This window comes from Mycteria americana, chromosome 1 (assembly GCF_035582795.1).
Source record: "Mycteria americana isolate JAX WOST 10 ecotype Jacksonville Zoo and Gardens chromosome 1, USCA_MyAme_1.0, whole genome shotgun sequence".
Taxonomy (NCBI): domain Eukaryota; kingdom Metazoa; phylum Chordata; class Aves; order Ciconiiformes; family Ciconiidae; genus Mycteria; species Mycteria americana.
The window spans coordinates 124,309,494-124,325,852 of record NC_134365.1 but is presented as its reverse complement, the minus strand read 5'-3'; the positions used below and the strand labels follow the sequence as shown (position 1 = coordinate 124,325,852).

At 53.0% G+C, this 16,359-nt stretch overlaps 1 protein-coding gene across 2 annotated transcripts in view; it reads left to right on the top strand.

The window, feature by feature from the left end:
• Positions 1-3,126: 3,126 nt before the first annotated feature.
• The window catches only part of LOC142418001 (cystathionine beta-synthase-like), a 27,987-nt gene continuing 14,754 nt past the window's right edge, over positions 3,127-16,359 (top strand). Inside the window, exons 1-6 of one of the 2 annotated variants that reach the window (XM_075519270.1) lie at positions 3,487-3,546; positions 3,644-3,783; positions 6,437-6,578; positions 8,330-8,484; positions 12,225-12,331; positions 14,842-14,976. In XM_075519270.1, coding sequence (XP_075375385.1) covers positions 6,567-6,578; positions 8,330-8,484; positions 12,225-12,331; positions 14,842-14,976 — 409 coding nt within the window. In that variant the 5' untranslated portion in view covers positions 3,487-3,546; positions 3,644-3,783; positions 6,437-6,566. Of the gene's footprint in view, positions 3,547-3,643; positions 3,784-6,436; positions 6,579-8,329; positions 8,485-12,224; positions 12,332-14,841; positions 14,977-16,359 lie in introns of both variants that reach the window. The other variant, XM_075519265.1, reaches the window with a different exon arrangement.

Genomic DNA, 16,359 nt, shown 5'->3' with positions numbered 1-16,359 from the left:
CATTCAGTCCGCGACTTTCGGCTCCATCTCTTATGGTGGTCACTCGGGACAGTTGAGGTGGTGTGTTGCGTGGAGCTACTGGGCACCAAAGCCAGCTCAGGTCGGGTCACTGCTGCACTTGCACTGCTTCTTGTAAGGCTTGTCCTGCATTGGTTCAGGTGGTTCCTGCTATAGTAATTCCCATAACATGCAACTCAAATCATGGGTTACAACAATTTAAAGTATTTCCATTACAATCTCCACCCCCGGTCCCTTTGGATCAGACCATCGGGTTTAACATTGCAATGAACTCCTCCCCTTGCCCCTGCTCTGGCTTGGACTTATCTACAGACTGCAGTCCCTTAGGGGTGTACCTGCTCCAAGTGGAGCCTTATCTATGAGCCACAGTCTCTCCAGGGATATACCTGCTGCGGCATGGACTTATGCACACCCACAGTCTCTTTGAGTTGCTGTTCCAGCATGGCCTTACCCATGGGCAACAATGCCTTCAGAGATATACCTGCTCCAGCGTGGCCTTACCCACGGGCAACAATGCCTTCAGAGATATACCTGCTCCAGCGTGGCCTTACCCATGGGCAACAATGCCTTCAGAGATATACCTGCTCCAGCGTGGCCTTACCCACAGCCACAGTCCCTTCAGAAGTAAACCTGCTCCAACATGGCCTTACCCATGGCTGCGGTCCCTCCAGGGGTGTGCCTGCTCTGTTGTGGGCTTATCCATGGCCACGCGCTTTGAGGTGCTCCAGCACGACCTCATGCACAGCCACTGATGCTTCAAGGTGTACCTGCTGCAGTGTAGTTATCCACAGCCACAGGTGCTTTGAGGTGTACCTGCTCAGGCATGGGCTTATCCATGGCCACAGACACTTTGGGGTGTCCTGCTCCCTCACGGACTCATCCACAGGTCACAGTCCCTTCAACTTGAGTTCACACTGGAGTTCCAGCCTGTCCAGTACACTAAGCACTGCTCAGCAATAGCTAAAACATCCCTGCATTATCAATGCTGTTTTCAGCACAAATCCAAAACACAGCCCCGTACTAGCTACTATGGAGAAAATTAACTCTATCCCAGCCAAAACCAGCACATAGTCCAATTCAGCTTGACCACTAGCAGTTTTAACCCATGTCCTCACAGCAAAATGGCTTTCTCTGATGGCCAAAGATAAGCCAAGAGCCAAGGAAAGCCTGTTCTGCCCTGAATTATCTGCCAGGCCTTCCCAGAGCATTGCTAAGCCGCCTTCTCCTGACATCCTATGAAGCCCTACCGTGGAGCTCCAACTGCTTTGACAAAGCCATTTTGATTATTAAATTACATGGGCGGGAAAAATGTGGGTTTCTTCCCGCTTGGTACAGCGGGAGCATTTTAAAATGGGATTGTCTCCTCTGGGAGAAAAATTCACCGGAGGGGTGGCTCTGTGGTCATGAAAGATCCCACCTCCCAAGCGCCCAGAAGTAAGACCCGAGTGCCGCGTCCCTTCTAACCCCGCTGAGACGAGCGCTATGAAACTACCTCTGCAAAGAGTCTTTTTGATGATGCTTTCGAAGCAGAGGCCCTCTCCCTGTCCACGGGCACGAACTCTCCCCTCACACCTTCTCGTGAGAGCAAGGAGCCATCCCAGTGGCTCCCTCTCTTCTCATGGCCGGCTGGCTGGTTCTCTCCGGTTGCTGCTTCCCGGCCTGAGGACGCTGCCGTTCAGTCAGCGGGATCCTGCAGGGTAAAAGCTGCAAGGTAACTGTTCAGATAAAGGTCAGGGCGGTGCAAGCCTGCTGTGGAATAAACAGCTGGGCGATGTGCTCTCGTGTGTTTTTTTCAACTTAGTAACGCTTAAACACAAGCACGACAGAATGGCAAGATAAGATTAGGTACCCACGGGACATTTTTTTATTACGTGCACGGGCTGTGAAGTGCCCGGTGATCTGTGTGGAGTGGAAGCACGGCAAGGATGCCCGTGCAGACCCCAGCCAGCCCCCGCGGATCACCTCCTCCTCTGCTCTTCGCCCGGGCACAGGCAAAGCAGGAAAACCCATGTCAAAATTCCTGCCGTCCTCACCTGCCGGGGGCAAAACCAGCTGCATGCGTGCCCGTAGGGCTGGTGATGCCAAACAGAGTCAGCTCCCATAGCAGCTCTGGGGGTGGGGGGGGTGGGCAAATTCCTTGAGCATTCTGATCAGACGTAGCTAACAGCTTGTTAGCTATCAAAAAGTAGCTCCCCAAAAAACCTCCCCAAAAAAGGGGACATGGGAAGGATTTTTTTTTTTTCAAAGTCCCCAAACTTGCCGTTTAGACCTTTTCTGAATAAAATCTTCCATAAGAGAAAATATTTCTCTAAACAAAGTCTTTTATTTCAAAACGATCTTCTGTCCCTCCAATACTCATCTAAATCTCGGTTTCCTTTTAGGTTGAAAAGATCACCATTTCTTGCAGTCTGGTCACTGAAGGGAAGAATCTTATTTTTTAATGTGGCTTCACTTCAAGCCCACGCTGCTTCAGGAGGTAGCCAGGAAGGGGTGGCTGGGTTATTCTGTAACCGCAATGCCCAGAAAACACAGTTCTTGCCGGGGTTAGGGTTATTTGCAGCCTCTTTACTAGAGACCTGCATGCTCTGCGTCACATCAGATAGCCCACAAGATTTTTCTACGACGGATTACCTCTGGCAATGTTTTCCAGAGAGTTCATTTATTGCAAAAAGACCAAAGGTAATGTCATTCCTGTGCTAATACCTACAACAGTCGTGTCTTTGAAAGGTTTAATTCCAAAATAAGCATTCCAATAAGCCTTATTCTCACCTGATCATCTGAATAGCGGTGAAGTTTCCTTCGTGACTGTGTTTTGGGGGAGCACGGCCCCAGCCCGGGCCAGGCGGCTCTGTGCACTGCCCCAGCTGTGGGAAGGAGCAGGGAAAGGAGGGACCGAAATTCCCGTGGGCTTTTCCTCTTCCAGTAAATCTGCACCCAGATAATTTCCTAATTGCCCAGCCGGCGTTTGGGAATCACCGCGGAGCAGCAGCTGTTCGCTGCTTTCGGTTGATTTAATAGTAAAGCAGTTGCATGCAGAGTGGGAGCATGAGAAAGAGGTTTAGGGCTGGAGGTGGTGCGGAGACTAACCCTAGGTTCCCAGAGGACACAGAGAGTCCGTATCAGACAGCACCTATCGTGATATGTAATTTCTGTCATTGCTTATGCCTGATTCAGCAAGGCACATGCTGACACAGACAAGTCGGGTTTAAGCAGCAGGCTAAGTATGAGACACAAAATCAGATCAGAAACGAAATTCTAAAACCACCACAGAATTGCTGGGGGATGGGTTGAGAGCACTTCTGAAGACAAGTATGAATTAAAACGGACAATCCATTGCTTATCTTTTTTTATACCCCCATCGTTTACGCTGGGAGAGCAATCAGGTGCTGGGCATAATTAGGAGCGGGGATCCAATCAGCGTCCCTCCGCAGAGCGCGTACCGCCACTCATTGGTGTCCCCTGCCACCCGGCACATATAAGCTCAGCACTGGAGCACAGCGAAGGCACTCGCCTGATCCACTGAAGGTGGTAAGTATGGCTTATCTACTGCCGAACACGCTGCTTTTCTAATGGCAGACTGCATGGGAGCCGTGCTTACTAACCAGGTAACTTGATTGTCGTGGAGGGGCTCGAAAAGAGGAGGCATCTGGTAGCCGCTGCTTCTCAGCCTGTTCAAAGGTTGACTCTGATCCAGGGAGTGTCTGCGCTCTCAGCAAGATCTGAATAAATCTGAAAACCGGTGAGGTTCTGGCTTTACGCTACAAGGTCAGTTGGGTGGTGGAGCGGGTTGTCTGGAGAGCTTGTGCAGTCTCCATCCTTGGAGGTTTTCAGGACCCAAGAGGACAAAGCCCCGAGCAACCTGGGCTGAACTTAGTGCGGACCCAGCTTTGAGCAGGAGGCTGGACTGGGGACCTCCCGAGGTCCCTTCCAGCCTGGGCCACTCCATGATTCTGTTAAACTGATGTTGTACTTGTCTTGCTCAGTGACAGCAATACCATTTCTTTAAAATAAAGCAAGAAAGTGACATTTTGCTTTGAATGGGGCAAGTTCGCATGTAAGTCTCTCGCCCTGCTAAGCTCATCGTATTTCTCCTCAGTCTACTTAATGAGTGTCTTGATTTTCTTCCTTTTGAAGTTATCAGTGCAGTCTGATAACCTAATAACTGCAATCTCCTATCTGCAAAGTACTCTATAAACATTAGCCTACGCTCTTCGTCATATATTTTCATAAGTGGCAGCAGCTGCAGAATTGCGTGTTAGCATGCCCGGTCTCTTGGCTTGCCGCCCAGCTCCCGTGGATATTTCCATTCATCCTTTGTCCCGTCTTGTGCCGTCTCAAGCTTCTCTATTCAGAAGAGAGTAACGGGGCTGCTGCAGGACACCTACAATGGGTCAGATGTATTTGACGGCTGATCAGATAATAGCTGAAGCTTTGTGCAGGGGTTAGGAGGAGTATTGGGACATAGGTAAGAGTTTTGGTAATCAAGAGAGGACGTATCTTTGCTTTGTGATATAAGGTGACTTAAAACTGCACTGGAGGCACTGTGGGGAGATGTTTGCGCTGGGCATTGCTCCTCTCAGCCATCCTTGGCTGCAGTCAGGCTGTCCACAGTGGCCCCATGTCCCTCTCTGCCCACACGTCCCACCCAGCCTGCGTGTTCATGGGATGTGACTGCCGAGACGGTCAGCAGTGGAGCAGCTCGCTGGTGTTGTGTCAAGGCCTCTGAAAGGTACCGGAAGGTCAGATTCTTCCCATCCTTTGGTACCATTTCATGTTGTCTGCTGTCTCGCATAGATGGTGTTGGGGTTCCTACGCTTCAGGCGATTTTTAAGGTTACCTTCAGAACCACAGTGGTTTTAGACATATCTTAGTTTAAATATGAATCCAGAGCCTGGGCACAGCGATGCAGAGATTTTAGAGTGATTTGTAACTGGGAGGATATCTGTGCAGTCCTGCAGCACCATGCCAGGAATTACCCAGCCCTTGAGGAGATACATGAGAAATCCTCCAGCAGAGAGGAATGTAGATGTCAAGGGCCAGGTCTTGTTTCTTTGTTCCCTGGGCATCTAGAAAATATGTCTATATCCACTTTGGGTGAGTGAACAAATGAAAACCCCCATTCTTGCCATTTTTAATATTGGATATTAAGGAAACTGAACACGACGAGCATAATGCAAACTTATTTTAGAAGGTGGAAAGCCAGTAATGCTCTTCCCTCCATGAAGTCCTCCTGCAGTAGCCATCTCAGCACGGCTTTAGGGCTGGGTTGGCTGCTCCTGGCAGGGGTGACGCTGGGGCCTGTGGCACTTTTTGGCGGGGGCGAGGGAGGTGCCTGGATGCTGCCGTTCCCAGGCAGGTGCCCAAGGGGTGTCGGGGCACTTCTGGGTGCCCGGGAAGGTCACCCACCTTCACCCAGGGCTTGGCAGGCAGCTGTCCCCACAGCTGGATGCATGGTGTCGGCTCCCCACCTGCTCAGCTGAAACACAAAACTCTGGGACTGCTGCCCTAAAGTGGTGGTGCAAACCCCGGCATAGAGGGGGCCGGTGGCGCTGCCCCATGGGGAAAGATGGGGCACAGGCAGCGCGCCCAGGCAGCCGGGGCTGGGGGGGAGAGGGGGCTTGCGTGGGACCCTCGGGGCCGGCACCCACCGCGGCAGGGAGCCACGTGCCGGCAAAGAGGGAAAAGACCCACAAAAGCGGCCCTAATAATTTTAGACTCCTGCCCTTCCTCTGTTTCCACCCCACCGCAAAACGGTGGAGATGGGCATCACCAGAAAAAAAAAGAAAAAAAACAACTTGTAAAATCTAGTTTGCCAACATTTTGGTTGGTAACCAGTGACCTCAGTTGTGAAAGCGTGATAACTACCTCTGATACAGTGCGGCTTATCTCTTCTTTACCCACGAGTGACTTTTGCTCCTTCCCAGTTAATTCATTAGGTAAACAAGGATTTGCTTGGGGAGATACACTCAAGGCCAACACAAATCCTGGGTTGCAAGGAAATGATTTTTTTTTTTTCCTTTAATCCCTCCCGAGAAGCAACAGGTTTGGCAGTGGTGGGGAACAGCGCCGGGAGGCAAAGTTTGCCAGGAGAGTTTTTGTCGGCTGTGGGGTCCGAGCCATTTTGGTGTGACCGCCCTGCACCCTCGTGGTCTCTCGCTGCTTTGTGGGGCCAGGGTCTCCAGAGGAGAAAAGGCGGCTCCGCACCTGACATGGAGGCGGCCCAGGGTCCCCCGCTTGCCATCCTGCTTCAAGCTTCGGTCGCGGGGCCGGGTGGTGACACGAAGTTGTTGACCCCCATCATCGGAGATGCCCGAGTGCCTCTGGCTGAGAAGAAAGCTTGGCTGCACGCCGCGGGACGTTTCAGCCCTCTGCTATGGCTAGCCTGCACTAGTGTAAGCGGTGTATTTCTGTGTTTCAGACAGCCCAACACGCAGCCCCGTCCTCCCGGCCGGTGGGGAAAGCACGGCACCGACCTCAGGTAGTCCCGCTGTGCTGCTTCAAAGAAGCTCCTGCCAAGTGGGTGAAGCGAGCAAGAGAGCAGAAGGAGGATGGCAGAAATGGTAATTAAGGCTGCCCTTGGGCTCGCATGTGGAGCCACAAATTAATTAGCTAATCAGGACCCAGCCATAACAGCGTGCTTGCCTGGCCGTTATGAGTCAGCTGAGCTTCGCGGGCAGGGCAGGCAGCCTGGGTGCCGAGGAGGGGTGGAGCGGTGGCTTTATGGCCTGGGGCGAAGATGATGCTCTGCAGACCTGTTGGCCTCTGCTATCTGTGCTGCACGTGTTGGCCCCAGCATCCTCCTGTCAGCCGCCTGAGTTGCCTGCCCCGGGCAGTAGCTAGGGTGCATTTCCCACATCCCCTCCCCTCCGCAGTGGCAGCAGGCCTGCTCCTTCTGCAGGCAGCCCTCCGCGCTCAGAAACGAGGTATTTCTTCTTTGTGTCACTGGTTCGGTTCTATCCTGTTTCATAATTACGTCTTCGTTCTCAATCTGAAGTTAAATGTAGAAGGAAGGTCCAACATCGTGCCCTTGGGAATTTCTACTCCAGTAAAGTTAACGAGAGCATTACACTCGCTCTAATTGCAAAATGCTCCACCACAGTAGTGTAGGAAGACAGGGCAGGCTGTGCTACAACAAGCAGGTTAATGCCAACTTTCATCATCAATCGAAGCAAGGCACAAGTCTCCAACCAGGACCCAACTGAGCTGCAAGGTCCCTTTATTTAACGGTGGCCAAATCAGGGCAAATTATTCTGTGAACAAGCCAGAAAAGAAACTTCCAGTTATCAAAATCATGTATCTTTTCTCCATGCAGCTGGTTTCCTTAGCACAAAAGGGTGGCTGATGAATTGCAGAGGGTCACACCAAAGCTCCGTGTAACCCTTGTTTCTGCTGTTGGTCAGTAGCAATGCTGAGAATAAACCGTAAAACCAGACGGCTCCTTTTCTCTGTACGTGCACCAGCGGTACAGAGAAACCGGCACAGCAAATTACCATGTTCACAAAGCGCAGGTACCATTAGGGCCAGTATGTTTAAAAGCCACTAATGAACTTGTTTAACCCTTTTCTGGTTCCACTTTTACCTGCTCTGCTCCTATAGTCGTTCCTGATATAGTTTCATTTTGCCTTATTATTTGATGCTGAGAAACAAAAAAAGTGTTTCTCGGTCACCTTCTCCAGATCCCCCAGGATTTACAGCCCACTCTCACCACCAGCCACCAGTCTCATTTCCAGTCTGATGAATCCTCCTCTATTTAAGCTGTTTTACTGTGAACTTGCTCTGTACCCCTGAGCACCTTTGCTGCCCTTTCCTGATGTTTTGTTTCTATCGCTTCTCTCTTTTCACTTTTAATAAACTTGGATGCCAGAGTAGAGGTGTCCTCTGGCCCTTTGAGGCCCGCTACCACCATACAAGTATTCTCAAATTATTGCTGGGTAGACTTATCTACAGTTTCTTCACTGCTAGGGTGAAAAATACTGCTCTTGACCAAATAATTAAATACAGAGCACCAAATGTTCTAGTGGAGGGGATGCTTCAATGTACATTAGAGCAGGGGAAGATTTACTGGAGATGGTGGGCGGGTGATGGTTTACCATGTATGTGGTTTAGCATACCACTCCAAAAAGAGCAATTTGATGCATCTGTAGAACCGTGTTTCTAAAATGCCACGGTAGGGATGCCCCATGCAGGCTGGCCACCCTGCTTTCGCACCCAAACGTGGAAGTCGTTCCTTGCCTTCAACAGTTACTGCCCAGGTGCCTGCCCGCCCGCTTTTCCTCCCAGGTGACTGTGGGTCTCTATTTCCACAACACAGGAGCTGGACAAGACGTGCCTGCTCGTGAACGGCAGTTGCGTGGGAAGTCAGGAAAGCAAAGGTGACACCACGTGGGTTCTTCCCAACTTGCCCAGTAAATGCACGTGGACAGCTGCAACGCCTGCCACCAAGTCTCCACACTCCTGTATGCCCTTGTAAGTAATTCTTTCTTGCTGGTTATTTCAGTGTGCGGGAAGCCCAGTATCTTTTTCTGAAGATGAAGTACTATTGTTACACCAGGACGGTCATGACCAGAAGTCAGTAGTTTGACCACATGTTACGTTGATGATGGTTTATTTTCCAGAAGGCAAAACCCACCTCGTATCTCCCCTCCAGGAAGAACTTTCTCACTCCCTTTAATCTTGCAGAGAGATGTGGCTGGCTCAACACTCAGCTCTGTGTTTTCCAGCACGCATTTGAAAGCATCTGCTCGTTTGGGGCATCTCATTTGAGAAGAATTAAGATGAAGATATTTCAGAGAGAGATTTCAACCAGGGACTTGTACGCTTCTGCAAAGCGGACTCTGTGAGGTCCGATGTTGCACAGCAGACGTGAAGGCACTCCCAACTGCTGGGCACTCGAGGAGGTGCAGTAATGGCTCTCCTGGCTGTAGCATAATGCACGCATACACCCCGAACCTGCTGCACCCATCCCGTTGTACAGCACAGTCGGTAGCAGCCACGGGCAGTCATCAGTCGAAGGGCTGCAGTTTGGCTACCCTTGTTCATTCAAACACTCCGAGGCTGTGTGTAAGAAGACTTCTAAGTACTAGCAATGTCTTCACCGATGGCTAAGAGACTTGCACGAAAACAGATTACCAGGGCAGGGGCTTTTAAATGAGTAGAAAATGGCCCACGCAGAGGTTACCCACTCTGCACGAGTGACCCAAGAGTGCAGTGCAAGGTGAAGTGATTGCTATGAGCGGCTCTTGTCCTTACAGCAGCGGGTTTCCTCCCAGGGTGAGGTAAGCCTGCCAAAGTGCCCAGCCTAGACTAGCCGAGAGGTGTTTTAATGGCCCGGCAAACCAGACCCAGACAAGCTATTAAAGATAAGGCTGTCCTATAAATGTCAGGGGAACTGCGGACACGTCCCTGCTGTGCCAAAGATGTAAAACATGAATTCAGCTCCAGCATGTGAGGAACTGGAGCCTGTGGGAGGTGCAGCACTGCTCTGCGTGTGTGGATGCCTGCCAGCCGGGAGCCGGCTCAGGGAGCTTGGCGGAGCATGCCGGGCAGGACACAGCCAGAGCACACCCACCAGCATGTGTGAAGCCCAAAAGAGCCCCCGGGTCTGGCCCGTGAAGGAGGAGTGGGCTCCACAGCCTCAGAGCTGACCCAGCAGACATGCATCCAGGCTCTCGCCCAGTGCAATCCCTGCAGCTGGCGCCTGAGGACAGGATCAGCTCTTTTCAGTCAAAATGGTGGTTTTTTTCTCAACTATGATGCTGAACAGGATAACATTCTTGGTTTTTAGCAAATTAGCATCAGGGTGCCACAGGTCAGCAAGACAGGGCCAGTGCCAGGGCCCGTCCCATCCGCCAGCCAGGAGGTGGGCAGCCGTGGGGGGGAACCAGGGCAGCCCCAGCCCCGGGCATCGGGCACCTCCTGGGGATGGGCTCTGGCTGAGGGAGCCCAGGCAGCGTCGCTGGGGCAGGGACTGAAACACAACCACTGTATAGCAGTGAAGAAAATACACTGGGACACATCACACCGTTGCTTTTACTTTGCAAAAGTGCGTGGAGGGGGTATGTTTGTTTTCTTTGCTCTGGGTAAACCACAGATGGCAGCCAATGTAGCAAAAATCTCTGGACTTTCTGAGATTCCCATGTGAAACCTGATTGAGTTTGGGGGTAGAAGCAGAGGATGGGGGGGGAGGGAGAAGACAAGGTGTTATTTTAATTAAGAATATTAATTACTTAAATTTTTCCAAAGATACGGAGGTAGACTAATTCTGATATCCCTTGAGCCAATTCTGACCCGCTATGACCTCAGCAAGAATCACTTGGTTCGCCAGGACTGTTTTTCTCCTGGACACCTTATGGAATAACATGCCAGGAGCAAAAGCAGAAATCTTGGAGAAGAACCGTCCTTGTCCACTGCCATCCTGAACTGATACCAGCAGCTGCAGGACCAGAGTGTCCCCACCACGTCCTTTAGGAGCCCCAGAGGCATTTGCCACAGATTCTTGTATCCATAGACCTGCTGCCTTCGGGCCCACGCACAGAGCTCAGGCAGCTGAGGAAGGAAGCTGACCGTGCTCGTATTATTTTTGTAGTAAAATATGGTAGCGATTAGAAAAGGAATTTGATAGGAACTGCGGAAAATTTGCCCCAGAGTGAGAGAAAGGCTATTCTTTTTTAGGGGATGGTAGCTGGTGGCAATGCCAAAGAGCAGTCCAGTTTCTGGTTCCCACCTTTGCCCTCCCGGCAAGGCTCACCCCAGCATGCAAGGCAGCATGCTGACTGCCTGCCATCTAGACCTATAACGTGATATGCAGGTCACTCTTGAAAGCCAGGCTTTAGTTAAACACCGCCTGAAGGAGCTGGAGTCTCCTTGTGCCGTGGCTCAGCCCCGCTGAAATCCTTGAGCATTTCAGTGGCTTTTAGAGCAGATGGAAAATGGCTGCAGCTGTGGGGGGAGCTCATTTATTGAGTTACCGCCTCACATTTACCAGCACTGAGTAGAGTTGTAATGTGCATGGTAACACTTTCCATGGAAGGAGAGGTACAGCACATATGCAATACTTCATCACTTCTGGGCTTGAGATGTAAGGAGGCTGGCTCCTCTTTGTAGCAAAGACCTGCACTAAACCACTACCCCTGTACCCCTTGCAAAGCAAGAAGTGTTTGTATCACGCTTGCAAAAGCTGGAGGGAGGTGTGTGTCTTTCTTTAAGTAAATCAGCATGTCATCCCTGTACCATATGGACTTTCTGTCAGCAGACAGCCATCTGCCTGGCTGCGATAGCAGACGAGGATAACTTGGGTTCAAGGTTCAAAGGATGATAGTAGGCGAGAGCTGTGCAAAGGAGAGCTGAACAGCAAGGGAGTGGGGCTTTGTCACCCCACTCAGAGAGAGACACGCTGGCTGTCGACCAGGGGCAATATGTCTGTGGCCCCAATAAATGCAGCCCTCCTCATCAATCTTTTCCCCTCTGTCTTTTAAAAAGTTCAAGGACATGAGTTCCCTGGCTGCGTGGCAAGATGCGTTCCGTTGCACGTTGGGCAAACAAGTCTCTTTCATTCTGGTTGCAATTGCTGTGACGTGGTTCTTGGCTTCTGCCAGAGTCTGCCAGAGACTAGCAAAATCAGGAGGCTGGATTGCACTGATCAAAGAGCTTGGTTTAATTATTTGCAGAAAACCCTCCAGAGTCCCCTGTGACTTGGGCCTTTCTGATGGCTTGGAGCCATCCTTGCAAGTCTGGGAGTCCTGGCCAGGCAAGCAACAGTCGGCCCAGAGATAGCTGAAAATGTGAAAAGCAGAGGTGGTGCTGGGTAGGACGGAGGAAAGAGGAGGAGCCTTGTATTGTGCACAGCCTTCTGGCTTTCTCACCCACTGTGTAACATCCCAAGGCTTGTCAGCTCTCCTCACTTCACTTAGTTCTAGGTCTGGCCTAGGGCCTTCCAGAACAAGACATTTCAGAACAGCCCTGAAAATTAATTACCTTATTTTTTATGCAAAAGAATTAATAACTCATTGTAAGAGTGATGGAGAACCGTAACTAGCTCCTGTTGCCACTAATTGTTGATGGGGACCTTTTCTTTTGGAGTTGGGGTGTCTCTTGGTGGCCTTGCTAAAGCTGCTGAAACCTCACTCAGATTTTTGTCTTGGTTCATGTTGCATAACAGTTGCTTTGATTTGACGTATTTCTTTTTTTTTTTTTCTGCATTATTTCAGGCCAGAAGAAACAAAGATCTTGCCCAACATCCTAAAGAAAATTGGCTGCACCCCAATGGTCCGAGTCAACAAGATTGGGAAGTCCTATGGGCTCAAGTGTGAGCTCTGTGAGTGTCCCCTTTCCACCAGGTTTTTCCGGGCCACGAGGTGAGGGTGAGGGGTGGTGTTGGAGGGGGCTTCAGAAGAGGCTCTGTGGAGAGCAAGCACAGATGGGGAGGGCCAGACGTGGCACCTGTGGGGTACTCCTGCTTATTAGGTTGTGCTACAGTCATTTGTCAGACCGAACAGGGTGGTTTCAAGCTGCAAGGAGCAGGGGGCTAATGATAGCGGAGGCATCTCTCCTCCCAAATCCCTGCAGCGTAAGCTCAGAGCAGAGCTGGGCTGAATTTGGGGATGGGTGGATGACATCACGGCGACGGGCAGGGATGCTGGAGCAGCCGGGGTAGCACGTGGCGTGCACAGGAGAGACCGGCCGAGCCTTCCCGAAACGTGCTGGCTGGGACGGGGCGAAGGGCACGGCGGGACTCGTCCCGCAGCCTGCCCGGGCAGAGGGGGCAGCTCGGGCTGCGGGGGACACAGGCCAGCGTAGTCCCTGGCTGCCAGGCAGAGCTCCCACGCAGCGGGGACTCTGCTCTGCCGTGGCATCACCTCCGCCAGGTCAGCTGGAGCCGGGCCAGGCGCTGCCTCATCACTGTCCCGGGGGCAGTGACAGCTTCCCTTGGGGACCCTCCCAAAACGCAGCCCCGGGTAGAGCAGCGGGGGCTGCAAGCAGCTGGGTTTATCAGTGACGCGTGTGCCAGGGCCTGGTGCTAAAAGCCAGGGCAAGGCGCTGGCTGTGGGGCCAGGTTTTCCAGCAGGACCCAAGTCCTCCCCCCGAGGGGATGTTAGCATAGCACTGGTGGTATCTCATGTAAGGGTTGTTTTTAGCCTGGTCCCCTACAGAAATAAGGATGATACGATTAGGCTGTCTCTGTGTATACGGACTTTTCTGTCTCCTTTCCTATTAACCCTATTTAATGGATTTCAGCCAAATTGGGCAGAAGGACAGTAAGATTCAGGCAGTGAGATTCACCAGTGTCACGTAGCTGGGTAGGAAGGAGAGGCCTGATGAGTGCTCACACTCAATACAAGGGCACGGCGGGACCTTGCAGTGCTATGTGGCAGCCGGGAATCCGCCCGGTAGCCAGCCTCCACCGGGCACATGGCCACGTGGAGCCTGCGGTGCTCTTCAACCAGATCCCTTCTCAGGACGTGGGGTCCTCAGGCCCCTAACCCTGCAACTTCCATGTTGCACCACCTCTCGCTTCCAAGAATGAGACCTCAGGGGACAGTAGGGGACCGTGGAGCAGAGGTGGCAGGGGCAGGAGGACAGGTCTGCAACGCCTGGTTCCCCTCTGAAGCAGTCTGTCCCTTGGAGGACATCTTGCTGGGGCAAGCACTTTATGGGAGCAGGAGGATTTGGTGCAAAGAGCAGGGGGGAAGCCGGGGAGACCCTGTTTGCTGGGACGGTGTCTCCCTCCCCTGGCGCGGGAGGGGAAGGAGGGCAGGACAGGCAGAGCACCTGCATGGTCCTCTCTGAGCTCCAGGTCAGCGCAGAGCCACTTGCCAGGCAAATATACAAAAGCTTGCGGCACTGCCGCGTCAAGGAAGCCGTCACGGTTGGACACCATTACCTTGTAATCTCTGTGCCTCCAGGGATCTCTGAGTACCTGGAGTTTTGGCACTTTGCATTATAAAATGTAATGATGAGCACAAGATTTTTTTTTTTTGCCCCGTTGCTTTGGCTGCTCAAGTATCTGGTTGATTTGCCAGCCTGAAGTAGCTGTCTGTGCTAGGATGAAGTGAATGACACCCTGAAAGTACCCATTTTGCCCTGTCGTCCATAAAACAGAGCTCACTATCATCAGTTCGGATGTAGACGCTCATCAGAACGTCGGTGGGAAGAGTCCTGCCCCGAGCGTTAGCGGTGTGGAGGGCCTGGTTAGGAACAGAGGGGTGCCTTGCAGTTTGAGCACCCCTTGGAAAGTCTCTATTCCTTGGGTTTTTTGGTAGTTCAACAAAGCAAGCATAATTTTGGCTGACACTTGAAAGTGCCCTTTCTGTTGTTTGTTTGTCTTTATGATGCCCCATTCAGGACTACAGCTCACCCCTACAGAAGGGCACCTTTTTAGATACCTATTACTAACAGCCATGCCCCAGGAAAGACCGTGAGACCTTGCTGTTAACCCTGACAGTGCCTTGCTCAGAGGAGAGTCCCCAGGGCAGGGCAGCAAGGTGTATCGTACCCGTGTGGGACCTTCCACCTAGCAATCGCTGTACGTCCAGTTGATTTTAAACGCATCCTGGACTTACCAAGCCTGCCCGCTGCCTTCAGGGTGCTGCAGGTAGACGAAACGTGGGGGGAAAGACGGACTATGGGCAGGTATGCTGATGGGCAATCCCATCACAAGGTGCTGCACCCTGTAAGCAGGTGGTGGATGCGCTCTCCTGAGCAAAGGGCCGTCCCGCAGGGGAGCAATGGGTGTCCTCAAGTGACTGCAGTGAGGGCTGGGGGAGCAAGGAGCTGGTGCTCCCGGCTGCAGCTTGTCCCTGATGGAGCCTCCCCTTTCATTTCCAGTGGCAAAATGCGAGTACTTCAATGCGGGGGGCAGCGTGAAGGACCGCATCAGCCTGAGGATGGTGGAAGATGCAGAGAGAGCCGGGATTATAAAACCAGGAGACACACTGATTGAACCCACCTCAGGAAACACAGGTGGGAAGGGCAGGGATGCTCCCTCCGGCGGGGTACGGGGCAGGGTGGCATCTCTGAGGGGCTGCAGGAGGGGCAGGGATTTGAGGAGCTCTTGCACTTGCAGTTACGAGGTCAGCCTGGGGCACCACGGCTCTGGCTCCGTCCTCCCCTGGCTCCATTCCCGGCGGCCGCGGCAGCCCGGGGTGCTGAGGTGCCTTGTTGCTGAAATTCCTGAGGGCCTGCAAGGGTCCCACGCCTGTGCAGGCATGCACGGCAGGTTGCCTCACGGCACGGCAAGCAGCCTCGGGAGCTGGAGGAGCTGGGGCAACCCCCGGGTGTTTTCAGGCTGGGAAGCTCTTGAATATTCAGAGGTTCCCAGAGAGGGTTTTCCTGATGGGCTGAAAGATAAATAATCTTTTTTTTTTTTTTTCTTTTCCCCTTGTCACCGTCATTCTGCTCAGGCACTAGATTATGGTGTGGTAGGAGATGACGGGGGACAACAGAGGAGCCTCCCCCCTATTTTGCAGCCTGCACAGGACCGTCAGGGCAAGCTTCCATGTCCCTTTGCTGTCGCCTGCACCAGTGTCCCCACCACGCCAGGGACGGGTGTGTGCACAGTGTGCTTTCCTGCAGAAAGGCACAGCGGAGGCTGCCTGTCGCTCTGGCCAGAGCCGGGGCCCTGTCCCTCACTGCGCTCCCCTCCGCTGCTGCAGAGCCTCCCCTCGCTGGCCGTGCAGAACAGGGCTCGCCTCTAGGAATTTTGCCCCTTCCCAGCCCGTGTGCTGCAGGCTCCCCAGGGCCAGCCCCCCCTCTCCCCGGGCACCCCCCGGGCACGGGGGCGAGGGGACGCTGTTCCCCAGGGGCTCGTGCTGGCTCCCTGCCCACCCGGGGCGGCCCCACGCTCCCTACAGCCTCTCGCAGGGACACGCTGCCCTGGCCTCACCTTCCCCCTCTAGCTGGGGAGCAGCTGGCTCCATCCATCACCCCAGCGAAAGGGGAGCAGAGGTGCCCTTCGCCGGCTCTCCGCGGGCTGACGTGTGCAGCTCTGTGTGTGTGCGTGTGTGTCCCGCCCCAACTGAGAGCGTTTGAGGGGGAGGGAAAGGCACTCCTGAAGCAAAATCACCTCTCCCCTGTGTTTCGGAAAACAAAGGAAGAGGCCTGAGCCTCGGTGAGGGGAGGAAAGCGCTCCCCAGCCTTGCTATTCGCTCCGTGCCACGCTAATAGGCTCCTGCGAGCAAGAGGGATGCCGCAGCTCGGCTCTCCCGGGAGCGCATCCCAGGAGCACATCCTCCCGTGCTCCCTGGCACTCCCGGCACATCCCGAGAGCCTCGCGGAGGATGCCCTCGCCTGCAGCTCCTCGGTGAACATTTCTAGGTTACGTTCACCGACGCAATGCATGTCGGT